The 27,570-nt window shown below is 51.2% G+C and overlaps 1 protein-coding gene across 1 annotated transcript; it reads left to right on the top strand.

Annotated features, from left to right (window-relative positions):
• The first annotated feature begins 4,173 nt into the window (after positions 1 to 4,173).
• Positions 4,174 to 26,226, top strand: ITGA5 (integrin subunit alpha 5). The gene is made up of 30 exons (XM_024575709.4): positions 4,174 to 4,637; positions 11,294 to 11,424; positions 12,732 to 12,844; positions 12,980 to 13,100; positions 13,304 to 13,365; positions 13,467 to 13,512; positions 13,723 to 13,848; positions 14,079 to 14,123; positions 14,264 to 14,307; positions 16,075 to 16,131; positions 16,315 to 16,367; positions 16,675 to 16,883; positions 17,143 to 17,334; positions 17,555 to 17,600; positions 17,779 to 17,880; positions 18,098 to 18,153; positions 18,290 to 18,444; positions 18,716 to 18,853; positions 18,988 to 19,055; positions 19,662 to 19,812; positions 19,917 to 20,009; positions 20,154 to 20,233; positions 20,342 to 20,422; positions 20,722 to 20,827; positions 21,821 to 21,973; positions 22,799 to 22,885; positions 22,986 to 23,099; positions 23,694 to 23,795; positions 24,360 to 24,482; positions 25,141 to 26,226. The coding sequence occupies exons 1-30, from the start codon at positions 4,261 to 4,263 to the stop codon at positions 25,222 to 25,224; spliced, it is 3,315 nt and encodes a 1,104-aa protein (XP_024431477.3). The 5' UTR covers positions 4,174 to 4,260; the 3' UTR covers positions 25,225 to 26,226.
• The last annotated feature ends 1,344 nt before the right edge of the window (positions 26,227 to 27,570 follow it).

A 27,570-nucleotide genomic window follows, 5' to 3' on the forward strand; every position in this document is an offset into this window, starting at 1 on the left:
GTACATGGCAGCAAAGCAGAGAAAAAGAACAGAAAGTAATGGGGGTGGGGTAGATGAGCAAATCAAATGAGGTCAATGTTTAGGACAACCCAGAGAATCTTATTTCCCTTTTAACGTCCTATCTGGGGTTGTTATATTTTGCTGTAGAGTTCTGTTGCGAGGAGGAGGGGGGAGTGTGGGGGAAAGAATAACAAAACTGAAGAGGGATTGGGAGAAGGCACTAGCTGGGATAGGGGAACTTCCTTTTCATTGATCTGCTTGTTTTGGACCCCTGGGTCTTATATTTTTTACCCCAGTGTCCGCTTAGCCCTGCTCCTCTCCAGTGAGTGCCCTTCCCCTAATCCCAGTCCTTCTGTCCCTCCCCAGCCTAGCCCACCCTGGAAAAACTTCCAATTTGGTCCTTACAGAGATATATAGTCATAGTCTCAATCCCTAGGTTCAGAGTCCTAGAGCACCAAGTAAACCCAAGTATTTTATCCCCCAGGCCTGATCTTGTCACCCCAGCAAACATCCTTCATCCATCCCTCCTATGCTCTGAGCAAAGTGGGGATGGAAAGCGGAGGGGAGTCTGGGTTTATTTTAGGTCTGGGACATGGGGGAGGGGTTTCTCCCAGGTCAGACAGGGAGTGCTCATGGTGGGTGGTGACTCACAAATGATGGAGCCATCAGTTCCCCCAGGCCCAGACCCTGAGTCAGGGCAGTGACAGAGTCCCAGAGTTCAGATGACCTACTCCTGTACTTTCCAATTTCTCTCTTTTAGACACACACACACACACTCAGAACAATGCCCCAACCTTAGCTGGCTCTGGAGCCAGACTCCTGGGTTAACTAGGCCCCTGTTTTCCTTCCAGAGATCCACTTGCAGCTTTATAATCTTCATTAGTATCCTCCCTTCCTTCCTTCTTCCCTCACCCCACCACAAGGCAGGAGTGGGATTCCAGGGCCAAAGCCAGGAGCCACAAGCCAACAAGCTCCTCTGCCTCCTTTGTCCAGCGAACTCTTCCCAAACTCTTTTGCATCATATCACATTGACGTTATATTTTTATAATCCCTTGGAGTAAGCAAGAGAGTTCGCTCTGGGAAGAAGTCACCAGCCTGGGGACTTTGGCAGGCTGCAAGAGTCGAGGGGATTAATATGATCTCAGCACACCTACCCCCTATTTGTGTGTGCTATCACACATCAGTTGGAAAGTTTAATTTCATGAAGACTTCACTCAACTAAAGCCCCAACCAGGCTTTTTACAGGCTCAACAAGGCTCAGATCTATCCCTTGAAATCAGGACATTCAGCCTCAGTGCTCTCAGAATTTCCAGGCATCTGAGAATCTAAAAGAAGTAATCGAGTCTCACCCCAGAGAAATCACATACATACACACAAAAACTTCCAGTTTCAGAAGATTAGTCGATTATGCACCCAATCTTCCCTCCATCCCACTCTGGGAACAACGGACCCAAGTTAAAGATCCCTGCTCCAGAATCTTCCCCCATAGAAACTTAAGAGGACTAAACTAACATTTTAGAGGACTAAACTAACAGTGCAGTGGGAGAAGCAACAGGCTTTGGAATCAGCTGGGATTGAATGTGATTCCACCTCTGGCCCTTTATTTCTGTGGATCTGGGCTTAGTCACTTCACTCTCTGAGCCTCAGTTTCCTCACAGTAAAATAAGGATCACAGTATCTTCAGTGCTGTATAGTTGGGAAGATTAAACGGGATAAAGTCAACTTAAATGTCAAGCCCAGGGACAGGTACACAGCACATGCTAAATAAACCATTGTTAATATTCTCCCACCCCTCTCTCGCCCTGTTGAAACTCAGCATGGCTCCTGGCTTTAGAACTTGCACCTCTATCCTGTCCATTTCTATGGAAATTCACTCTTCTGATTCTAAAGCTCCAGCCTTCTGGGTAGGTAGGCTGGTGACAGCAGGAGCCTGGTGAGTGTTCCGCCCTTGCCCTTCACCCCTTCTATTCCTCTGTCAAGCAGACCATGATTCATAATAGTCTGTCATCACAGCAAATCATTCCTACTGATAGATGAAAGGACAGAGGCTACAAGAGAGATCATATCTGAGAGAGAAAACAGAGACACTGGGAGACACACAGGCTGGGTCAGAGACAAGCTGAGAGATACACAAGACAGAAAAAGCTGAGGAGACAGAGCATTTCGAGGGCCATGGGCTGAGAGGAGAAAGCATTGGGTTTAGAGTCAAAACACTTAGGTTCTAGGCTCACCACTAACTGGCTAGCCATGTGACCTTGGGCAAGTCGCTTAAACTCTACACCCATTTCCTCTTCAGAAGGACAGGGTTGGGCAGATGGCTTCTAGAGTTCCCTCCTGGCTGACCTTTCCAGACCTGGAGGGCTATGCTGAAGCAACTCCAACTAAGAGGGAACCCCAACTTCAGGACTGACCTGGAGTAGGCATGGCAAGAGGAAAAGCAGGAGGTGTTGGGGCCACTGGGAGAGGACTTATAAGGACACAGAGAGCCAAGAGAAGAGGAATATTGGAGAGAGTAGAAAAGCCAGCCAGGGAATGACTAAGGGGCTCCTGGTGTAAACAGAAGCAGGGAATGGACAGGGAGGGGGCCTGTTTGAGTTGGCCAAGTGTGGGGTGGGGGGTGGAGTTGGGAAGAAAACTGGAGTAGAACGCTATGTCCCCTGTCCCCCACCAAGGCTCCTGGGAGGAGCTGAGTCACACACCTCCCTCCCTGCACCCCTCCACCCTCTACCCCAAGCTCCCAAATCCTGAGAAAACCTAAAAAGCTTTTGCCTGGGCTGAAAAAAGAGAGAACTGGGTTCACACACATGTGCTTTTCTGGTTTATACAGCAGTCAGGCCTCAGCCCCTCTCCTCCCAAAGAGGGTTCTCAGCCTTGCGGCAGTGCTGTGCTTAAGATCTTGATCCAGAGTTTGCTTGGGTTCCTCACCTAAGAAAGGGTCAGGACCTGCAGATGTGAGTGGGATGGGGGCCAGCATTATCCCACAGTCTGACCAGCTGGCTTCTCCCTTGGGTTGCAGTTGACAAGGGGTTGCGGGGGGAGCGGGGGGAGGTAGGAGGGGGCTTTAAAAAAAAAAAAACAACTGGGTGATTTGGGACAGAAAATACAGTAGCAGAAGGAAACTCATAGCAAAAGAAAAAGTACTGATTCTGGACATTTTTATTCTGAGTCCCTGAGACCAGAGTGAGGCAGGGGACTGGGGAGCAGAGGGAGCAGGGTTTGATTTGAGGAATTATATTCTGGAAAGAAAGGAGTCCTGGAGGAAAAAGGCAGGAAGGAGGCTGGAAGGGAATGGAAGTTAGGAGAGAATCTAGTCCCCTAGGTCCCCCTCCCCCAGACTAAAATAAAGACTAGAATCCTGAAAGGTGATCTCAGTACACAGAGCCAGGGCTGGAGGAAGGGGTGGGCAGGGGGTCACTGCCTTCCCTTGCTACAGAGTTCCTTCCTCTACATCATCAGGGGACCTGGGGAGAATGGAGTGGCCCATTTGCAAGATACCAACACCACCACTCCAGCCCATGCTACAATTCTCCAGGTTTATAGGAATCACTTCGGTTTCGATCAAGAAGACACTGAGGGGCCAAAGCACCACCCTCCCTAACACTCCCAGGCTCTTGGTCAACTGCCATATTCTAGGAAGGATCTCAACAGAGGTTTCCATACCCTGCAACCAAGAAGGGGGTGATCTGGAGCAGAATTATCCTGGTGAGTAACCCCAGACTCCTAGGTTTTCAATTCTAGCAGCCTGGGGTAAAGGGCAGCAGACTCAAGGAGCCTGTGGAGGTCCTCCATCAGATCAGGAGCGCTCTGTACCTCAACTCCTGAGTCCCAAATCCAGCTGGCAGGAATCCAGGCAGCACCCAGTGGCCCCGGAAGGCAAAGGGGAATCCCAGTTGGCCAGATGCCAGAAATGCCTCCGGTCTCTTTCCACCCAAAAGTCTCCTCCCTGAAAAAGTGAGGAAGACCTCACACATATACAGGCTCCTCCGACCTCCGGAGGTGATTCCTTTCCTCATTAGGAAATACTCGGCTCCTTTTTTCCGACTCCTTTTCCGAGCGTTTACGTTGTACATCTGGAAAGGAGGGGGGAGGAAGGAGGGGAAAGCAGAGAGAGGAGGGGGAAGAGCCCAAATCCGCCCAGTCTGACCCAGTACAAACTACCGGCCTCCAGCTGGGGCTGGGAGAGAGAAGTGGAGAAGTACGGGGCCCCCCCACGCCCCTTCGGGGTGGGGGGCGCGGGCTCAGCGTTCCGAGGACCCAGGAATGCCCCCCCGCCAGCCCCCCCGGCAGGCGGGGGGAGGGCTCAGCCCGGAGTTTGGCAAACTCCTCCCCGCGTTGAGTCATTCGCCTCTGGGAGGTTTAGGAAGCGGCTCCGGGTCGGTGGCCCCAGGACAGGGAAGAGCGGGCGCTATGGGGAGCCCGGTGCCAGGGTTCCCTCTCCACGCCGCGCAGCCACACTGGGGCCCCCGGCACCGACTCCCGCTGCTGCCGCGGCTGCTGCCGCTGCTGCTGCTGCTACTGCCGCCGACACCCAGGGTCGGGGGCTTCAACTTAGACTCGGAGGCCCCAGCGGTGCTCTCTGGGCCCCCGGGCTCCTTTTTCGGCTTCTCAGTGGAGTTTTACCGGCCGGGAACAGACGGGTGAGTGAGGAGTGTTGGCGGCAGGATGGAGGGGGTGGTGGGGACGCCTGGAAGTGGGGGCGCGGCTGAAGTCTGGAGGGGACCGAGACTTGAGTTTGAGAGGCGGAGTTTGGAAGGACTAGGGCTGGAGTTGGGGGCCCGCGTCGGAGTTGGGGGCCCGCGCAGGAGTAAGGAGGAGACAGTGGCCGGCGTGGAAGGGGCCTGGCGTTTGAGAGAAATCAGTGGGGAGACATGTGTGGGGTGGGGAGAGAACACGAAGCTGGAACCAGGAGAAGTCTGCGCAGGGTCTCGGGGCCAAGGGAGAGGAGGGCGCATGAATGGAGAGCGGAGGGTCTCCGACTGAGATCTGTGAGCTGCCGGGACCGAGGCTGATGCGGGCGAAGAGGGGTCGAGGAGGCCGGGAAGGGCTCTTTGGAGCACCAGGGGACCTCATGACCCCGAGGGCCATTGTGAGGAGAGAGAACTGGTCGAAGCAGAATGAACCGTGTGTAGTAAGAGGCGAGTCGGAAACCGAGGGGGCGCAGAGGTTAAATGGGGGCCAGCCTCATCCTCCCCTCCCCCTTCAGCTCAGACTGGGAAAGACCCGGGAGGAGACCACGACTCCCTTCCCTTTCTTCTTGGTCTCCTACTTCGCCCTCCACCCCCAATCTCTGTTAGGATGAGGGGATCCAGGAACTCGGGGAGAGTCCCGGGACCCTGGCACCGGGGGCGCCAGGGCTGGGGGTGGGCTCAGCCAAGGGCGGGTGCTCGGATGTGTCGGGAGGGGTGTGTGTGCGCGCGTGAAGGGGGGTGGGCGGTTTCCCTCTTCCTCTAGCTCTGGGGAGGAAGAGAAAAGCTGGTTTCCTGTAGCTTGTGGGCTGGAGCTGAACTGAGACCGGGAATTCTGGGGCTGGGGTAGGAAGCTGGGGAGACGCCGGCTCGCTGGGCCCAGTAGCATCAGAACACAGGACACCGGAGACAGGGCAAGGCTCAAAGGAGGATCCTCATTCTTAGCTCAGCAGGGTGACCATCAGGCCAGCCTAAGTGCCTGGAAAATGGGGAGCCCACAGGCATGGGGAAACCAAAGTTGGAGTTGAGGCAACATTAGAACTGGAGGTATTATTTAAATGTTGGAATTGGGAAGTAAGAGGGGAATGTAGACTGCTCCTGGACTGGGACAGGGACCTCCAGATGCCAGATTCCTTATCCTCCACGATAATCCTCTTTCTCCCACATCTCTGGGCTCTGAGCTTCCTGCTGCTCCCACCCCCTACCACCAGCACTCCAGTCAATAGTATCTCAGGGTTGATAGGACCTCTGTCAGAAGTAAGCTGTTTTTACACCTGATACAGTTAACTGATCTCTACTCATTCTCTTTAATTTTGAGAAAAATGGATTAATGGGGGGAGCACTTAAATTTCTCCGTTGTCTAGAGAACTTGGGAATGGGAAAAGAGATACTTAGGCCCTAGCTGTTGGTTCTGGACTATTCAAGGTCCCCACCCAACCCCCACCCCACCCTCCTGGCCTCTTGCCCAAACCCCATTGCATCACCCTGGCCTGGAACCACTGCCAGGTCTGGCCTCCCCAAGGCCCCCTCAAACTGCTTACCACAACCCTAATGGAGTAAAAAAGAGGAAGGGAAGGAGGGAGGGGATGAGATTCCCCCCACATCTGGGTAACCTTTCTCTTACCTCACCCCACACCTAAAAATAGTGTCACCTCCCTTTTAAAACATTCCTCTGAAACATCTGGACTTTCACACACTTCCGGTCCCCTAGGTGTCTGTCTGGCCCCTGGCCTGATCCCACAGTCCCTAAAGCCATCTTCTAAAACAGGACCCAGCATTTTCATCCCTCTTCCCTCTTCTCATCTCTCCTTCCAAGAGAACCCAGGTGTCTAGCTTGCATTCCTCCCCCTCCCATTTTCTCTTTACAATTCACTCTTAGAATAGGACTCTGAACATTCCACCTCCCCAGTGACCTCCCTTCCACCACAACTGGGCCTTCCACACCCTCCTACCCAAGGGGGACACACATAGCCCCTCACCTGGCACCATCTCCGGAGAGGGAGGGCCTCAGTGTTCTTGGTCCTTCGGCATCACTTCTCATTCTGGACACCAAAACAGCATCAAAGGGCAGGGTGACCACAAAAGAGCTTGCATGGTAGGCAAGGGCCAAGCCTAAGTTAGGCAAAACTGCGTGTACACCCTGGACCCTCCACTTACTTGTTCTTTGCGTGACCTGGGGCCAGTTCTTAGAGCCTGGTGTCCTTATGAAAATTAGACACCTAACTTATAAGGCTGTTCTGAGGACTGGGCTGTGTGTGTGTGTGTGTGTGTGTGTGTATTTATCCTCACCCGAGGACACATTTTCATTGCTTAGAGAGAGAAAGAGAGAAATATCCATCAGTTGCTTTCAGTCCAGAAATATCCAGACTGAACCCCAACCTGGGTATGTGCCCTGACCAGGAATAGAACCTGGGACCCTTCGGTCTATGGGAGGACACTACAGCCACAATGGCCAGACTTAAATGAGACAATATATAAAAGGCCTCTGGTCCATAGAGGGTGATCAATACATGAGAGGCATGATTTTTATAAGGTAGTATTTTCTGTCGCTGCTTCTCTCCTCCCTAGATACCACCTAGTTCTTTTTCTAAGTTTTCCCTCCATTTCTTACTCGCTTTTAATATTTTCTTATAACAGTGATAGTAATAATAGTCCCTCACATTCCTTAGCACTTTCATATAAATTTTTCCATTGGATCATTACAAAAATCCTTGCATTAGACAGAGGAAACATTATTGCTCCATTTTATTATACACACACACACACACACACACACTAAAGTTTCAGGAGTCACAGAAGTTTAGAACTAGAATTTTTTTTTAGGGACCATTCAAGGGCAACCCATCATTTTATGGGTAAAGAGTCCAAGGCTTGGAGAAGAAAAGTGACTTGGCCTAGGACACAAACTTAAAGGGTATATCAGGCTTAGCCCAGCTCTTTCTCCCTCCTGGTACTCAGTTGCCATAGGTAGAGGCAACCCTGCCTCCCCAGCCAGCCAGGCAGTTTCTTTGAGAATACACAGGGGAACCCAGAACTAGGTGTACTGCCCAGGCCTGGCCAGGGCTGCTGTAAGACCTGAAGGAACTGGGCCCGGGTCCACTTGCTTCTCTCCTCCCCAACCTTGTCAGGCCAACAGGGTCAAACAGTAACCATCTAGTGAACAGGATCTTGGTTAATCAGAAACTTGGTTGGGGAGATAGTGGAGAGGAGAGGAGGGGATAAATTGGCAACAGGGTAGACCAGAACACTGGCCTAGGAATCAGGATTCCTGGCTTCTGGTTCTTATGTTGGGAAGGATTCTGAGTGACCTTGGACATATTACTTCACTTTTCTGGGACTTAGTTTTCCCATCTATACAATAAGGACATAGGACTCAGCAGAGGTTTTTTTGTTGGGGTTTTTTGTTTGTTTTTTAAGATTTTATTTATTTATTTTCAGAGAGAGGGGAAGGGAAGGAGAAAGAGAAGGAGCGAAACATCAATATGCAAGAGAAACATCTGTTGGTTGCCTCTCAGTGACCCCAACCGGGGACCTGGCCTGCAACCCAGACACGTGCCCTGACTGGGAATCAAACTGGCAGCCTTTTGGTTCTCAGGCCAGTGCTCAATCCACTGAGCCACACCGGCCAGGGAAGTTTTTTTTAATTAAAGGTTTTTTCCTTTATTTCCTTTTTTTTTAATTCAAATGATATCTTACCAAGACATTCTGTATAAAATAGGGAAAAGTGGTTGCTCTAAAGGAAGATGAGGAGGAGTGTCAGGACCACACAAGACTCTCTTTACTCCCTGTGGCAGCCCTGAGGCATCTACGAGAAGTCTTCAAACCAGTGGATGCCCTCTACTGTGCCCTCCAGCTGTGGCAGCCTGTGTCTCCAAGAACCAACTCTGGAATTTCAGGGTTCTGAGACTTCAGAATAAATTATGGCAATTATTTTTTCCCTTAGACTCTATGTTTTAGAAGAGTTTATCTGCCAAAACACATTTGGTAAGAAATAATTAATTCTTTTTTCCCATTTTTTATCAACTAGAAGTTAGAACAAGAAGACATCTATAGCTGCCAATCAGAGCTTCTGACCAATATGAGATAGCCAGGTTCTCTATACAAGAGTTGATTTAATTCCAGCCAAAAGCAAATATACTTGAGGTTTTAATTAGCCTGAGCTGCCTTATCAGGTAAATGCATGATTTCCATTAAGCTTTCTGAAAAATTGAAAATAGCTCAAGGACCCTCCATTGTTACCTTCTTGGACCCCTAAAAGGACCTAACTGCTCCAGGATTTAGGAAGCAGGAACTAAGAGTGGGAGAGAATAAGGTTAAGGTATGTGATGTGCCATCCCTGACACCAAGCACTTCACTTGGCACATAGGAGAGGGCAATAGTTATTTGACTGGGTTGGGAAAGCTAGAATAGAAGGGCCACTGAACCCTTGCATATAAGCCATGGGTGGTGGGGGGCATGTCTGGATCAGGGACTGTGCCCTGGCCTGCATGCCATATCTGCCGAACCTTCACACAGCCACAACGCATATGCCCCTGGCCCACGAGCTTGTGGGATTTACAAACTTCGTAAGGTCTCGCTCTTTCTCTCACCTTCCAACCCTGTCAGACAAAACTCCAGGCGTCTTCCTTGGGCCATCCTCAAAAGCTAAGAGTGTTGGAAAAATTGAGAGTGGGAACTGGGTCCCTTGGCCACAGCCCTGTGTTCTCCTGGAAATAGACTGTCAGAGCTCCCAGAGACTTTGAGATAACCTGTTCAACCTCTTTTCCCAGAGAAAGAGGGAAAGAGTATAGCCCAAGTCCACACTGAGCTGGTGCCTGACTGCCGACCAGTGCTGACTCCTGGTGCAGTGCTCTTCACTGCCTCCTGTACCACAACTTTTCTGGGGCTGCCCCTGCGAAGAGAGGGTTATACCCATCACTCCTCACCCAGCCCTGGGGCAATGCAACCTCTCCCCACCATCGATCTTACCTAAATGCCCTAAATGCCCACCGACCAAGCATCGATCTTACCTAAATGCCTACCGCCCAACACTGTAATGTTTGAGTGAAAAGGGTGGGGCCCAGTGGGTGGGAGACAAACGGAGAAGTGAGAGGTTGGAAACAGACAGGAAGCCACATGCAGTAAACATTTCCTGTCCCCAGGGTAACCAAGGCTGGCACCCCCCCCCTTCACTCCAGGAACTCTCACCCTCAGGGCCCCCCTCCTATTCTTCTGGATCGTGCCTTTTCCCTCCATTCTCATCCTGTGGCCCTCCTAGACCACTCTTCACTCCCCACTTCAGTCCCTTGGATCTGTTTTCCTCTGTTCCCATCACCTATTCCTCTTGGACCATTCCCTTTACCCCTTCCCCATGCAGTCCTCTTGGAAGACAACCCCAGCTTTTGTGGCCTCTACAATAATCCCCCACTTGGACACTCTCTCCTGGTAAGAAAGGCTAAAGAAGGTATCCTAATATCAGGGAACCGGGGGTCATTGGGAATGCAGAAGCTGAACGGGGACAGGAATCTGTAGATAGAGAAGTCCAAGATCTGGGATCAAGAGAAAGAAGACCCCAAAACCGAAAGCTAGAGAGCAGGCAGTCACAGGCGCAGAGGAAGAGAGACTGAGAAGTAGTACCAGAGGCACATATGGGAGGGAAGCAGAGGCTAGTAAGACTTGCAGGGACATGGGCCCAGGGCCAGGCCCAGTTGCCTCAGTTACCAGATGCAGTCCTCGTGGGAGATCCTAGAGGAGAAAGCCAGAGGGCTAACTGCTATGCAGAAGCCTCAGAGGCGAGAGACCAAGGAATGGTAGAGACAGAGTCAAAAATGGGAAGATTGTCTAGGACCTTAGCTATGACCACACCGTTATACAGAACCCCCAGCAAAGGCAACCCTCCCCTCGTCATTTTAGGGGGGACTGAGGAACTGTGTCCAGAACTAAGACTCCAGTAGAACAGGATCTGAATATAAGCTCCTAGAGGTGGAAAAGGGGTTCTGGGGCTGGGGGTGTCCACACCAGAGCCCAAGGTGAAGGCAGGCCCAGGCCCAAGCCCAGGAGAATGATCTATTTTCACCATCCTCCAGCTCCTCTCTCTACTTCTACTGCCTGATTTCCAAGACTCACATTTTCCTCCTACACGCCCCAGGACTGGGCGGCTGGGCAGCAGGGCAGCTGGATGCCTGGGTCTTGGCCCAGAGAAAGGCTTTGGCTTGGGACAAGAGGGTACAGGCTAGGTGAGAGGGCCCTGGGTTCCAGGGGCTACACATCCAATCTTGGCAGGCCCATAGAGAGATGGAGAAGCTGAGGCCAGAACGTCTGGCCCCTCTTTTCCCTTCCCAGAACTGACTCTGGCTCCTCTCTCTTTAACAACAGGGGAAGGTAGGACAGGAAGGGGAGTGGTGGGAGGAGGGGAGGGGTTGTGTTAGTGACAGCGGCACATGGGGACCGCCTGACTCCAGTCTGTGCCTCTGGCATCCAAGGCATCTTCTAAGATATAAATACAACCCAGGGGGCATCTACCCCCCAGCCAGCCCCTGGCCCAGAGGTCTGGGTCCTTCCTGCCTTGGGAGACTGGAGAAGGGCTAGGTAGGATCCACACTGAACTGCCTCTACTTTCCCCTCCACAGGGTCAGTGTGCTGGTGGGGGCACCCAAGGCTAACACCAGCCAGCCAGGAGTGCTGCAGGGTGGTGCCGTCTACCTCTGTCCCTGGGGCACCAGCCTGGCACAGTGCACCCCTATTGAGTTTGACAGTAAAGGTAACCAGCCTTCTTAGTAGGCCTGTGAAGTTCAGGGAGGGGTTGGGGGTGGGGCTGTGGCTTGGGGGCGGGGCCCAGTGGTGCCTGGAGTGAAGGGTAGAGCCTTCCCAGTTCCTTGGCCATTTTCCCTTCCAGCACTCTGATGCTCTGGTGGTGCTCCAGCTCTGTGCAGCCCTGCAGCGGCTCCCCATGGCACTCACACCATGTTCCCAGTCCAGCCCAGCCCAAGGAAGGCGGGCATGATTCAGAAACATGTGGCTCTCATTTCCCCTGAATCACCCACAACTCAGGGAGGCCAGGGCAGTAACACAGACAAAGACAGGGAGAGGCACATAGACTATTTGATTCATGTAACTAAGCACTGACTAAGTGATAGTGCATGCCAGGCACTGTGCTGGGTCTGCGGAGGACTGAAACATGATTTCGCCACTGCTGTCAAGGAGCTCAAGGTCCAGAGTAGATGCAGAGACAGAAGGAGGGAGACAGACAAGAGATGACAGGTAACACTTCAAGAGTATTTGCTCTGTGCCTGGCACCGTTGTAAGCACTTTATACATATTAATGTGATCCTTTCAACAACTATATGAGGCATTATTATCCCCATTTTATAGATGAGGAAATAGAAGTTAAGTAACTTGTTCAAGGTCACACAGCTAGTAAATGGAGGATTAAGGACATGAACTTGAGCAGTCTGGCTGCAGAGATAAAGACTGAGATGAGGGGACAAAAGAAAGTGCATAAAAAGATGGAGGCAATGGTGGGGGGAGATAAGATCATGAAACAGCGTGATTTTTTTTTTTTAACCTGAAAGACAGGTAAGCATCAGAGGGATGAAAAAGGATGTCCTATAGAGGGCAGAGCTAGGACTTAGAAGGAGAAAGACAGATGCACAGAAAGAAAAAGGGAGAGGGAGACACATACGGGAACAGCAATCCAGAGCTGTGAGAAAGATCAAGTAAAGAACAAGGTGCTTAGAGACGAGGCCCAGGTAGAAAGAAGTGCAGCCAGAGGGTTATCCCCTTGGGAAATAGCCATTCTTCCCCCACACCCCTCCTACCCCCACCTCACTGCAAGCACGATCCGTCCAGCTGGACGGCAACACTAGAAACCCCAGGTGTGCGTGTGCAGAAAGGAGGGGTGAGTCAGGCTACACAAAGCTGAGTCTAAAGACCCTTACCCACTGCCCCTCCCAGTGAGTCATGGGCTTCAGGCTTTCAAGAGCTGGGGCACCCCCAGGCTGAGGGTGAGGCTGTGCTAGGGCTTAGTTGCCCACTACCTGCATGACTCCCCTTTCTCACTTCCCCAAGGCTCTCGGATCCTGGAGTCCTCACTCTCCATCCAAGAGGGAGAGGAACCTGTGGAATACAAGTCCTTACAGTGGTTCGGGGCAACAGTTCGAGCCCATGGCTCCTCCATCTTGGTGAGGGGCCAGCAGGCTCAGGGAAGTGGCTAGGGGATGGGCCGTGGTTGGGTACAGTGGAGCACAGGCCTGGAGGGAGGGAGGAGGGATCCCGCCGGTCTAAACCTGAAGCTCCCTCCTCTGGGACCTTCCCAGGCCTGTGCTCCACTGTACAGCTGGCGCACAGAAAAGGAGCCACTGAGCGATCCCGTGGGCACCTGCTACCTCTCCACAGACAACTTCACCCAAATTCTGGAGTATGCACCCTGCCGCTCAGGTAGGACAAGAGTGGGCATGTGCCTGTGTGTGCCTTTTCTATACAAGCCCCTGCAAACCCTACCCCCATTAGTCTTATGTTCACTGTTTGGTTCAGGGAGGTCCTTCCTCAGGTTCCCTCTCCCACCTCCTTCCCCAATGTCTCTTCTTTCCTGCATGACCCCTCTGTGCAGGCCTCCTTCCCACCACCTTCTCCCCTCACAGATTTCAGCTGGGCAGCAGGACAGGGTTACTGCCAAGGGGGCTTCAGTGCTGAGTTCACCAAGGTGAGAGGGTGATCTAGGAGGGAAGTGGCTGTGGGTGGTAGACACAGGGGGATCAGGGCCAGATGTAAATTTACCCTCTTCCCCACCCCCCACCCCCCCAGACAGGGCGTGTCGTCCTGGGTGGACCCGGGAGCTATTTCTGGCAAGGTAAGTCCCTCTGTGCTGACCCCTAGTCGCTGGCACAAGACCTCTCACCATCCTTCCCTCCTCTCCCTTTCTTGAGACTTACAACCCTCCACAGGCCTCCCTTCCTTGACCAGGCTTTTGGACTCCTACCCAGTCACCCCCTCCCACCCAGGTGTCTCTCCTCCCTGCCCTCTCCTACTCTGTCTATCTCCTCCTCATCCCCTTCCCTAGGCCAGATCCTGTCAGCCACCCAGGAACAGATTGCAGAATCTTATTACCCTGAGTACCTAATCAACTTGGTTCAGGGGCAGCTGCAGACTCGACAGGCCAGTTCCATGTACGATGACAGCTATCTGGGTGAGTGAGCAAGTGAAAGGAAACTGCAGGAGGTAACCTCAGGTGCCCCTGTCCTCACATACCCCCTTGCTTCCTTTTCTTCTAATCAGGCATCCCCAGTGCCTCTGTTATACTTGTCATATGCAGGCTGACTATGAAGGCCCAGTAGGGTGGGGGAAGGACTGGAGGATGGGCCAGGGCAGATAGTCCACAAAGCAAGAATACTAATACTCACCCACCCTGTCCCCCAGGTTACTCTGTGGCTGTGGGTGAATTCAGTGGTGATGACACAGAAGGTAAACATGTCCCCAGGCTAGGGTCAAGGGAGGGGATGGATGGAGACCTAGGGCCTGGGGTCGCAGGACCTGAAACACTTACCATTCTTGTGACTCCCCTTTTCTCACCCTTAGGCCACAACTTTCTCTTCTCTTTGCAGACTTTGTTGCTGGCGTGCCCAAGGGGAACCTCACCTATGGTTATGTAAGACCATGCCTAACCTTCCTTTCCTTTCCTCCCTTCCCCTCCCCTGGCTGATCACAAAAAACATGCATGACAGTTTGTGAGGATTCAAAAAGTGATTCAGAATACAGGCTATGGGGTCAGACCTGGGCCTAAGTTCTGGTACTTACTGTAGATGAATCATTCTGTTATTTATTCATACCCTACTTCATTCTGTAAAATCCTTGAGACTGCTTAACCTCTCAGAGCCTCATTCTTCTCTGTAGAATGGGATAATAATAGTTCTGACCTCACAGGGCTCTCGGAAGGGTGAAATGAGATAATGCATGTGAAAGTACTTAGTGAGCTGTTAGGCAGTGTACAACTGGTAGCTGTTATTATTAGACCGTGACAAAAGCTTTAAAAGGAACACAGATAAGAATGCCATAGGAGTTTGTTCAGTTAACATTTATTAAGACAAAGTAAAAGATAAAAAGATGAATAAGACATCATACCCCATCTCATAAGGTGCTTCTGATCAAGTATTAAGATAAAACACACACAATTATAACCTAAGCTACTATTCACGAGCCCCTTAGTGTATTGGGCACTGTCCACTCATGATTTCTGTTCTTCACAACAAGCCGATGGGGGTAGATATTGCCATGTGCATTTGACACATGAGAAAGCTGAGGTTCTAAGAGACCAAATAAGTTGTTTAAGATCACACTGTTAGTCGGTGGCGGGATAGAGATTTGAAAGCAGGCCTGTCTTATTCCCAAGTCAGCATTCTTGCACTATGATAAATTTCAGAAACGTGGTGAAGATGGCATAGCAGTTTGGGGGAAGGAATAACCTCCTTTCCAGGGCAGGGATGGGTCAGAGAAGGTTCTATGAAGGATGAGTGGAGATGAGGCAAGAGGGCATCCTAGGCAGGAGCATGGCAAAAGGCATGTAAGAAAAGAAAAAAAAAGGCCTGTTTAGCAGACTCCTGGGCTACTTGAGGATAAGGAGAATAAGGAAAGTTTGAGCAACAGCATACAGGTTGGGGCCAGTTATCTAGGGCCTCAGAGGACCAGCCAAGGAGTCAAGACTTTGGGCAGTGGCTGCAGGGAACCCCTGTAGGTTTCCAAGCCAGGGGTGTCCCTCCTAGACTTGCTTAAGGCCAGTCATTCTTCTACAGTGGGGGAACAGTGCTAAGAGCAAGGGACAGCCTGAGGCAGGCAGGGAGGTTGCCAGGAGGCTCTCCAACAGTCCTGTGAGAGGACTCTCACCAGAGTAACAGCAGAGAGGGTGGGGAAGAGAGCAAGGAGTCAAAAGACTCAGGGACTGATAGGGTCAGTCACTAAGGGGTGACGTAGAGAAGACATGAGTGTTTGTGGTTTGGGAGGGCTGGAAGATGAGGAATGACTGAGGCCTCGTTGTGCATTCAGTCATGTAGCTAATAATTATTGAGTGTCTACTGCTTGCCAAGCACTACTTTAGGCTTTGGGAAGAAAGCAAAGAACCAAACCAAGCTCCTGCCTGCATAGATCTTCCACACTAGTGGGTAGAGATGGACAACAGACAGATAAATATGAAATCTAGCAGTAGTTGATGAGTGACATGGAGGAAAATGATAAGGAGCTGTGGAACCGAGCTACTGGCATAGAGATGGGAATGTGAGGGCAAAGCTCAGGAGGGAATTAGGGGACGAGTAGTCTGTGTCTCCCAGGAATGCCTGCCCTTGGGTAGCCTGTATATATCTGCCCTTCATCCATGGGATGATCTGAGAGTCCAGGGCCAATGATCGCATCTCCTTGTTACCAGGTCACCATCCTTAATGGCTCAGATATCCGATCCCTCTACAACTTCTCAGGGGAACAGGTGAGGACACCCCCACCCCCATCCCAACTTGGCCCTCTGCCAACCAAGCCCCAGCTCTGACCCAACAAGCTCACCCCAACTTCTCAAGCTCCCTGAAGTCTCTGACCTCCCCCCACAGCCCCTAGTGATTCTGTTGATAAAGCACCTAGTTTTGACCCAGAGCTGTCCCTCTGACCTCCCCAGATGGCCTCCTACTACGGCTATGCAGTGGCTGCAACAGATATCAATGGGGATGGGTGAGTAGTGGGAAAAGGCACACCGTGATGCCCTTCCCAGGATGGAAGAGTGGGGTGGGACAAAAAAAATGCAAGGAGAGTTTTTCTCCAGGCTTTCCCCCTGGATTCTCCTCACTTGTGCCTACATTCCCTTCACTCAGGGTCAAGGAGAGAGCTGAGAGCTAAGACCAGAAGACCTCAGCTATTCAGACTTGGGTGGGAGGGAGCCTGGGATCCAGAATGCCTGGAATTTCCTGGCACTAGGATTGGGGAGGGGAGGTGGCAAGGCACAATGTCAGGATGCCTAGATTTTTTCCCCTACCCCCAGGCTGGATGACTTGCTGGTGGGAGCACCCCTGCTCATGGAGCGCACAGCCGATGGGCGACCTCAGGAGGTAGGCAGGGTCTACATCTACCTTCAGCAGCCAGACGGCATGGAGCCCACACCCACCCTTACCATTACTGGCCATGATGAGTTTGGCCGATTTGGAAGTTCCTTGACCCCCCTGGGGGACCTGGACCAAGATGGCTACAATGGTAAGTACAAGGATCTGAGAAGGAGTCAGGCACCTGTGTCAGAAGGGATTTAGGAAGAGGGTGGCTAAGATATCCAGACCCCTAGTGACTCCCCAAGTAGGTGTGTAAACTTTAATCCCAATGTCTAGGTCTTGAGGCTTTGAAGAAATTAGAATACTGGGAATGACAGATCGGAAAAATAGTATCCTGGGGTTTGGTGGTAAAGATTTGGACTTGTGACTCCAGGCCTGTTGACTGGTGTGTGTTGTGTGTCTTGCAGATGTGGCCATCGGGGCTCCCTTTGGTGGGGAGACCCAGCAGGGAGTGGTGTTTATATTCCCTGGGAGCCCAGTGGGGCTGGGCTCTAAGCCTTCCCAGGTTCTGTTGCCCCTGTGGGCAGCTGGCCACACCCCAGACTTCTTTGGCTCTGCCCTTCGAGGAGGCCGAGACCTGGATGGCAACGGATACCCTGGTGAGTTGTGCCCTAGGCCCTGTTCATCTTAGAGTTCCTCTGTCACTGGCCCCTGACCCATCTTTGCACTTTCCTAAGGTCTTGGGTGCAGTTCTAGGATACTGCCACCAGATGGCGATGTCCCTTCACTTCAGCCCTCTTGAGCAGTGACACTAGAAGGGTGTTAGGAAGGATCCTGATTTGGGCTCTCCGTAAGGGGTCGTTTCTTGACTTCTTGCAGATCTGATTGTGGGCTCCTTTGGTATGGACAAGGCTGTGGTATACAGGTATGAACTCCAGGATGGGCAGCCTGGGAAGAGTGGGAAATGGGGAATTCCTCAATAGGGCTGAAACTGGAAAAGTGTACAAATGACACTGGGATCCTGGGGCTTGAGCCTCAGCTTCCTGTGCCCAAGTTCCAGAGGAGTCTTAGTTCTCTATTGACCCCACATCCTCTCTTGGCAGGGGTCGCCCCATTGTATCTGCAAGTGCCTCCCTCACCATCTTCCCTTCCATGTTCAACCCAGAGGAGCGCAGCTGCAGCTTGGAGGGGAACCCTGTGGCTTGGTGAGCTGGGGCCCAGGAGATTTCAAGGACCAGTCTGGGTTACCTCAGTCTGTGCCTTGGAGTGGGCAGGAAGACCAGGTCTTCAGAAGGAGACAAATGGGGGTGTCCTATTTGTTGTCCTATGAGGGAGACAGTCTGGGTGTGTCTGGGAGATAGGTAGAGGACAAGATGCCTCTTCTAGTTGGGTAGATCATCTTTCCTCTTTGTCTTCCTCTAGCATCAACCTTAGCTTCTGCCTCAATGCTTCTGGAAAACATGTTCCTGATTCCATCGGTAAAGGAGACTCCTGAATCTCTCAGGCACTGGGATGGGATGGAAGGGCTAGGGATATGGGCACTTACCTTCTCTCTTAATAGATTAGGAAGGAGAGAGAGAGGCAGATTCTCCTTAACATACATCCCGGCTGCAGGCTTCACGGTGGAGCTCCAGTTGGACTGGCAGAAGCAGAAGGGAGGGGTGCGGCGAGCGCTATTCCTGGCCTCCAGACAAGCGACCCTGACCCAGACCCTGCTTATCCAGAATGGGGCTCGGGAGGATTGCAGAGAGATGAAGATCTACCTCAGGGTATGGTCTCAAGCAGGATATAGACCAGCCTGGGGCAGGTGGCCACAGAGAACTGAGGGCCCCTCCAAGATTTGGGGGGCTGAGGAAGGGTCCCTCTGTCAGAGGAGCTGGGAACCAGGCTGCCAGGGTCTCTCAAGCAATGATGATGGTCAAGTTTAAACACTTGAATTCTTGAAAGCCCTAAGTGGACGAAAGGAGATGTGAGTCTGAGGATCAGGGCCATCAAATCCCCAGTGTCCACTGATTCTGTGAACCCTCTCCCCTGCCCCAGAACGAGTCAGAGTTCCGAGACAAACTCTCCCCGATTCACATTGCCCTCAACTTCTCCCTGGACCCCCAAGCTCCTGTGGACAGCCATGGCCTCCGGCCAGTCTTACACTACCAGAGCAAGAGTCGCATAGAGGACAAGGTGAGGACAGGGTAGAGAAAAGCCAAGAGGAGAGGGGCCTGGGCACCTGGGGGCAAGGCCCTGGAGGTGGGGAACCTATATTCAGACCAGGAGGGGTTCTAAGCTCCCTCTCTGAAGGCTGCTCTGCTTCCCAGGCTCAGATCTTACTAGATTGTGGAGAGGACAACATCTGTGTCCCAGATCTGCAGCTGGAAGTGTTTGGGTAAGTGAAGGCTAACATCAAGCTGGGGAGTTCCAGATGCCAAGGTCTTGAACAGGACACATGAAACTTGCAAGTACCTGGCACCTGAAAAAGTACAATAGGGACATAGTAGCTAGCTGTCTGACCTTAGGCAGTTGCTAAACTTCTCTGAATTTCAGCTTCTTCATCTGCATAGTAGAAATAATGGCATCTACTTCTCTAGCCTTTTGGAAGAACTGAATAAAGTAATTTACATAAAACATCTAGCCTAGTGCCTGTCATAGAGTTGGAACTCAATAAATTGTGTTTATTATTATCATATTATTTTTTTAGATTTTATTTATTCTTAGAGAGAGGGGAAGGGAGGGAGAAAGAGGGAAACATCAATGTGTGAGAGAAGCATCGATTGGTCACCTCTCGCACGTGCACCCCAACCCAACTGGGGACCAGGCCTGCAACCCAGGCATGTGCCCTGACCAGGAATTGTACCCATGACCTTCCATGGAAAATGCCCAGCCAACTGAGTTACACCAGTCAGGGCTATTATTATGTTGTATTGTTATTGTGGCTTGTTGTCCTGGTTTGGGGATTAATTCCAGTGTCCCTTACTTTGTGTGCCCCCTGCAGGGAGCAGAACCATGTGTACCTGGGTGACAAGAACTCTCTGAATCTAACTTTCCACGCCCAGAATGTGGGTGAGGGTGGCGCCTATGAGGCTGAACTTCGGGTCACCGCTCCTCCAGAGGCTGAGTACTCAGGACTCCTCAGACACCCAGGGGTATGAGCAGACTCCCAGGGGAGACCCTCAGGTAGGGCTTGGGAAGAAGCCCTGCCAGAGAGGGGCAACCAAAACCTTAATCTGCGCACCCACCCCACCTCCAGAACTTCTCCAGCCTGAGCTGTGACTACTTTGCCGTGAACCAGAGCCGCCTACTGGTGTGTGACCTGGGCAACCCCATGAAGGCAGGAGCCAGTGTAAGTCTGGGGCTGGAGAGAGGACCTGAGAGGACAGTGACCAGCCCTTTCAGAGTGCTGTGGGATAGGGAAGGAGGGCTGGAATTGGAGTAAGGCTGCCCAATCTTAACAGCCCCCCTGTCCTCCTCCTTCCCTGTCCTGCAGATCTGGGGTGGCCTTCGGTTCACAGTTCCTCACCTGCGGGACACAAAGAAAATGATTCAGTTTGACTTCCAGATCCTCAGGTAGGGATTGGGAGGGGTCAGGCTGCAGCCCAGTTGGGGGCGGGGCCTGAGTCTGCGCAATCCTCCCTGGATGGGCTCCAGCACCACCTCAGTCTCTCCATCCCACAGCAAGAATCTCAACAACTCCCAAAGCGAAGTGGTTTCCTTCCGGCTCTCGGTGGAGGCTCAAGCCCAGGTCTCCCTTAACGGGTCAGTGCCTAGTGGAAATGGGGCCTTGCTGGGAGGACAGACGGACTTCTAGGAAAGGATGCATATGGTGTCCCTTCCACTGTCCTCTAAACCAGCGGTCCCCTGAAGACTGAGGAGAGGTTGGGGGTGCTGAGCTCAGGTGAGCTTTGCTTTGCTCGCTTGCCTGCTGTGGGTGGGCGGGGCTGGGGTAGGGAGAGAGGAGGCGGAGCTCAGGTGAGTTTTGCTTTTAGCCAGATTCCTAACAGGCCTCGGACCCTGGGGCTTGGGACCCCCGCTCTAAACCACCCTTCTCTCTTTAGTGTCTCCAAGCCTGAAGCAGTGCTATTCCCAGTGAGCGACTGGCATCCCCCAGACCATCCTCAGAAGGAGGGGGACCTGGGCCCTGCTGTCCACCACGTTTATGAGGTGAGGAGGGATAGAGGCAGGGAAGACTAGGTTTGAGGCAGGCAGCTGGGAGCGGAGGGGTGGGGCCACAACAAAAGACCGGGAAGGAGGAGCTACTATGAGTGACCAATAGGACCAGAATGAGGGACTGAAAGGAAGAAAGGAGGGAGGGGCAGTGACATGCAAAGGCCTGGGAAGGGTCAGTTGTGACAGATAGCCAGAGGAAGGACAGGCCAGTTGAGTGACTTGGCAGGGAAGATGGAGCCACCTCCAAGAATATTGGTTGGAGAGGATTTCATCTCTGCCTATTGATGTCCTCTTTAACTCCTGAGATAGCAGGCTTGCATCAGGGCACATATAAGGGAAGATCAAAAAAACACCGTAGTTTATTTATTAAAAATTGTGTATTTATTTTTACATGCTTAAACTTCAGTCCCCTTCAAAGTACTCTCCATTTGATGCAGTATACCTAATTGAGATGTTTTTTCTATCGCTCAAAACAGTTTTTGAACTCATCAATTTTTATGCCTTTTAGTGCTCCTGCCATTTTTTTGTTTCACCTCTTCCACAACGGCAAACCATTTCCTTTGAGGACTTCTATTATCAGGGAAACAAAAAAGTTACTCGGGGCAACATTGGGTGAATAGGGAGGGTGGGGCATAGGGGTCATGGCATTTTTCATCAAAAACTGCTGAACACTCAGCGCAGTGTGGGCAGGTGCACTTGTAAACCACTCATCATGAGGTGGGCAAACACACTGAGAGAGTTTTCCCAAAAAATTCACTGAAGCCAAACACAGCCTCTCACAACAGTGCCAGCTGGTACACTGATACAGATGGGTTCCTAGAACACTCATCTAATGGGGGGAGCCAGTACTACTAGGGGCCCACCCTCCAGAAGGTAATTCTGGCTTTTTTGGGTCCCCCTCATATAGTGGGCCATGGTGACCCAGAGTCTCAATGGGGCAGAATTATTCCCTTCCTTCTCATGGTGATTTTGCTCTCCTCTTCTCAGCTCATCAACCTGGGTCCCAGCTCCATTAGCCGGGGCATGCTGGAGCTCAGCTGTCCCCAGTCTCTGGAAGGTCAGCAGCTCCTCTACATGACCAAGTTTACTGGACTCAGCAACTGTACCTCCAGTCACCTTCTCAACTCAGAGTACCTAGAGGTGAGAGGCCTGGAGACTGGTATGTGGGAGGGACCAAGGCTGAGAGGTCTGGGAAGGCCACTGGGGGCCTGGTAGAGCCAATGAGGATGTGCCTGAAGCTAGCTCTTAGGCCATTGGACAGGGGTCAGAAGACCCACAGACACCGCATTCTGCCTGAAATATCCTTCCCTTATTTCTTGCCCTGGCACATGCTGAGAGCCCAGTTCTGTGTCAACTCCTCTGCGAAGCCTTCTTCAGATCCACAGGGCCCCAATACCTGTTTACTCATTAACGATATTTAATTAAATGAGTGCCTGTACTGAACCATATTATAGGCTCAGGAAATAATGGCATCGAGCAAAACTAGCAAGGACCCCACTTTCATGGAGCTTAAATTTTAGTGGACAGTAATAGAAAAGAAAAATTAAAAGGAGAGCGATAAACAGGTATTGAAAAGTAATAAAAGTGCAGTGCTAACATTCTGGGGTGCAGTGGGGACTGGAGACTATTTGAGTCATCAGGAAAAACCTCTTGAGTCCTGAAAGATGAGAATGAACCTGCCTCTGGAGACTTGGGAAGAGCATTCCAAGAAGAAGGACCAGTGATGTGAAGGCCCTAAGGCATGGATGGGGGCCTGACTATTATTTATACATCTTTCCTTGGAAACTCCAAGGACCAAGTCTTGCTCATTTCCATGTTTCACACTGAGCTTGTTGATTTACCACCAGAGGCAGTTAGTTGAATGGATAAAAGAACAGGTTGAAGCTGTCCTGGAACCCAGGTACAACTGACTTAGATGCTGTAATGAGGTGGAAGAGGCAGCTAATAGTCTCTTTCCTCTTCCAGTTGGATTCCAAGGATTCCCAGAACCACAGACTGCAAAGACGGGAAGCTCCAGGTCAGAGCCCATCCTCCTCAGGGCCTCAGATCCTGGTAAGTCATCCTGGGAATGAAGTCTGGGCCCAAGTGTTGAGTACCAGTTTGAGTTCTGAAAGGGCAGAATTTCAGGGTCAAGCTTCCTCTTTCTTCCCAGAAATGCCCAGATGTAGAGTGCTTCAGGCTGCGCTGTGAGCTTGGGCCACTCCACCGGCAGGAGAGCCGAAGTCTGCAACTACATTTCCGAGTCAGGGCCCAGGCCTTCCTACAGGTAAGAGAGCTGTACCTCAGCCCCAACCCCCGACCTTCGGGCCTGCCTGGACTGACCCTCCTTTTCCCCACTGCCCTCGACACATCCTTTTGACGAGTGGGACCCAGGCACTCCAGCTCCCCTCCTGCCCTTGTTTAGTGCAGGGCTGTGTCCTTGGTGCCACCTATGGCCACATTGGGAAGAGTGACATCTTCCCTTTCCTGGCCCATTCAAAGAAGGTGGGAGGGCTGGAGGGAGACCAGTGTGCAGAGAATGATAGAAAAACAGAGATGGAAGATGAATCTAGAGGGGAGAGACAATAGTAAAGAATAGTCATAGTCATTTATGAAGTGCACATTATTGTCCTGGGTGCTTAACCCACATTAATGATTCAGGAAAAAATTCTTTTAAACATGCAGTCATCTAATTATGCATTATTTAGTTACAACTATTCAATTACACATTTATCATCTCATGTGAGGAATGTAGAGATTCAGGAGGGAATAAGCCCAAAATAAAGAAAGATCAGAACCTGATCCAAACCATGGGGAGCTCTATGTCCTCTAGGCCCCAAGGAGGGGGGAGCTGCCCTTAATGCCTTTCTTCTATCCACAGCGAGAGCACCAGCCATTTAGCCTGCAGTGTGAAGCTGTGTATGAAGCCCTGAAGATGCCTTACCGAATCCTGCCTCAGCAACTCCCTCGAAAGGAACTTGTGGTAGGTCCAGGGCCAGAGGCCTGGGCCAAGGAAGATAGGGCTTAGAGTGCTGGGCCTGGCACTGGGACTGGGGCATAGATTAGGGCTGGCTTTGTTATTGTAACAAATATTTAGTGAGTGTCTACTATGTCCTGTACCTCAGATATAATGATAAGCCAGATGGACAGGGCATCTTCACTCCTAGAATTCATGGTCTAGTGGGCAATAAGAACACAGTGTGACAAGTGCCAAGATATTTATGGGAACACATCACAGGGACACTTGAACACAGTCTTGCAGGCTCAAGAAAGGCTTCCTGCAAGAAATGACGTTTAAGCTGAGACCTGATCTACCAAGCTAACTACTCAGGAAAGGAATATTCTCTGGTGAGAGGAAATTAGCAAGTGTGAAGGCCCAAAACTAAGACACAATAACGCACATTTTAAGAATTTAAATTTTGAAGTTCGGAATTCTGTTAGTCCAAGATGGGAGGTGAAAGGTGGGTCCAGGTCCAATGACGAGTGGGAGCCAAGTATAGGTAGGAAGAACTAATGACTTTTCAGTGACTTCTGGCTTGCTCTCTAGGTGGCCACAGCTGTACAGTGGACAAAGGCAGAAGGCAGCCATGGTGTCCCTCTGTGGATCATTATCCTAGCCATCCTTATTGGCCTCCTGCTCCTAGGTCTGCTCATCTACATCCTCTACAAGGTCAGCCACATTCTACCTGTGACTTGGCCACCCTCTCATCAGGTTTTGCCCTCAAGCCAGCACAATCCCAAGCACCTACCTCCAGATGAATTCTATAGCCACATGTCCACACCTATGCCCTAGCCACATGCACCCCATCCTGACCCTGCCTGTAGAATCCTTCCCTTCATTCTGCAGTCCCTATCTTAGAAAGAGTCTCTTGAATCAAGCTGATAAGTTTGCCTATACTTGCAAAAAAGTGTTACTCACAGGTGGCAAATATATGGCACTTGTGCTGTCGCTTCTCCAAAGACCCATGGCAGCTATCACTAACTGATCATACCCTAGCAGTGGCCTCAGAATCCTTCTTAAGAGGCAGCCAGCATTAGGCAATCAGACTTGAAACATGAGCTCAAGCCTATTTGCTGTCCCTGGCTTATATGTGGCCGTTTTTATGGCACTAATGAAAAGACTTCTTTGTACCAGAGCACCCCCAGCTTTAGCCCTCCCAGGCCACTGAACTTCTTGGAGAGGTAGGCATAACACCCTGAATTTAGGCCACTTTTGCAAGATGGGGAGATTGGAAGCACTGGTGTCCTCTTCATTCCCTCTTGGGATAAGATCTGGGAAGAAGTGGGAGCCAGAGTATCTAAAGTCTCCCTCCTTTCCCCTTCACTAGCTCGGATTCTTCAAACGCTCCCTCCCATATGGCACCGCCATGGAAAAAGCTCAGCTGAAGCCTCCAGCCACCTCTGATGCCTGACTCCTCCTAATCCCAGACTCCAATCCTGAAGGCTCAGTCCCCCCACCCTGAGTCAACTGACAAGGAGGGGACTGGGTACTTCCTGAAGGTGCTGATGGCCAGGGAGAAGCTCATCTCCCCAGCCCAGAGACATACTTGAAGGGCCAGAGATGGTAGATGAGGAGCTGGGGATCCCCACCACCCATGCACTGTGAAGGACCCTCGTTTACACATGCCCTCCTCATGGATGGGGGAACTCAGATCCAGGGACAGAGGCCCCAGCCTCCCTGCAGCCTTTGTATTTTGGAGAGACTTTCCTGAAAACAACTTGGAAGCAGAACTGGAAAATTCAATCCCAGTTCTCTGGGCCGGACTTGCCACCAGGACTTTCTGTCCAGCTCCAGCCTGCAAAGAGCTGTCCTCAGCTTTGCCAGAGATCCACAGGAAGCCCCAGCCAAGAACATGGAACCTGGCAGCTCTGGACAGCCCCCACCATGGTGGGCAAATACGTAACAGTAACTGTGGATGGTGCCCCAGGACCAGCTCAGGACAGATCCCAAACAAGGATCAATGCTGGCCCAGAACAAGCTCCAAGGAGAATCAGAACTCTAATGGGGCCAGATTGAACTTGGGACCTGGGGTTGATCTGGGACCCAGACTCAGACATTGGTAACCTAACCAGGCAAATCCAGGACAACATTTGAGCCTGCACCAGACACCTGGGCCTGAAGGCCCAATCCACATCTGACTCAGGAGAAGTCAGGAATTGCCCAGGACTCTGAAGGGGCCATGATGGCAACAGATGTGGAACCTCAGCCTGGCCAAAGGCAGGCCCTCCCAGTCCTCTGGAGAAGGGGGAGCCCACTGTCCTGGGCCTGCAGAATTTGGGTTTTGCCCACCAGCTGCACTGATGCTGCCCTTCCTCTCCCTACCCAACCCTCCCCTCACCTCGGCTCGGGACACCCGGGACTTATTTAAACTCTGTTGCAGTGCAATAAACCCGGCCCGGTGCCCCAACTGACCTGGAATCTCCAGAGCTAGAATCTTTTATACCCTGTCCAAACCCATCCTGCAACCAGACTTTGGTGGGTAGGAAAAGTCTGTGTTTATCGCAGCTTCTTTCCACTGGGAGTGAAGATTATAACCCCCAGGAACTATGAAACTTGTTTTGGAGTTCCCTTCTCTTAGGTGAAAGAAAGGGTGGAAGGGATGAAAGGCTTGACTCTTCTGCCTGTCATTCAGCCCCACCAGATCTTGTCCCTAACACCTCCAAAAGAGGAAAAGGAATCCCTTCTCTTTGAGGATTAAGGAAGAATGCAAAGGGGGAGGTCCAGGTTGAAGGTGGGGGAAGATGGTCCAGAAAACTCACTTAGGCTTCCTTAAATCAGAATGATGAAATGGGTTAAGAGAAAAAGCCACAGAACTAAATCAGAAGAAATTGGGGTTTGGTTTGGTTTTTATTGTTTATTGTATGCTGGTGGGTAGAGGGGTGTTAAATGTATATATACTTTATGTCCTTTAATTTCTATAAATAGCCCTGTGTAGTAGGTACAATTAAGAGCCCATTTACACAAGGAGAAATTGAGGTCCAAAGAAGTTATGTAACTTCCCCGAGGTCACACAGTGAGTTCCAGAGCAGAGTCAAATTCAGCCTTGTCTGACTGTGAAAGCCCTCCTCCTTAGCCAACATGCCCTAAGGTTCAGGTCTTTGAAGAGAAGTAAAAATGAGGGCGCCCCTCAGTGTCCTCTCTCTCCTCAAGGCCTGTCCTAACCTGCAGCAAGAGAAAGGAGAGGGGTGCTAAAATTCTAATGGGGATTGTTGGAAGAAAAGATGTCCATGTCATGCTAGACCAGGATTCAGCCACCAGAGGGCAGCATAGCTACAAATTTATGGAAATTTAGGGAAGGGAGGGGATCAGGTCCCTCACCCTCTTCCTCCGTCACTCCATCACTCCAGGACTATTCTTATTAACTTAGGCTCCTGCCTAGTAATACTTGCATCACCTCATGATATCTCTCCTGGGAGATCAAGCCTGCTCCACACTCCAGTCTGTAACTTCTTGATAATTCTGTACCTCAGGAACTTCTTCCTAAATGAAGAGGGACTGATGGGGAAGAAGAGACCTGATGAGGTAAAGAATCACCAGTATTTACAAGGATAGCACCTGTGCTATAACAAGGCACTGGGAATTCTCTTGGGGGAGGGGTGGGAGTCAAACTTCAGGGGCTGGGAAGGAGATTTCTTACACTATTGTGAAGAGGAGATGAGGAAGGAAAGTGGGCTTTGAATATTGGGCTGGTGCCGTTGGTGTGTGTAGTGCCTGTACCTTTGACACTCAGAGAGTAACAAGGTCTCTCACAATATAA

Source organism: Desmodus rotundus, chromosome 3 (genome assembly GCF_022682495.2).
Source record: "Desmodus rotundus isolate HL8 chromosome 3, HLdesRot8A.1, whole genome shotgun sequence".
Classification (NCBI taxonomy): domain Eukaryota; kingdom Metazoa; phylum Chordata; class Mammalia; order Chiroptera; family Phyllostomidae; genus Desmodus; species Desmodus rotundus.

Coding starts and splice junctions, on each gene's coding strand:
- ITGA5 (XM_024575709.4), top strand. CDS start 4,261: ATGCCCCCCCGCCAGCCCCCCCGGCAGGCGGGGGGAGGGCTCAGCCCG. Junction 16,368..16,674: donor ACAGATATCAATGGGGATGG/GTGAGTAGTGGG, acceptor CCCTACCCCCAG/GCTGGATGACTTGCTGGTGG. Junction 20,828..21,820: donor CTGTCCACCACGTTTATGAG/GTGAGGAGGGAT, acceptor TCCTCTTCTCAG/CTCATCAACCTGGGTCCCAG.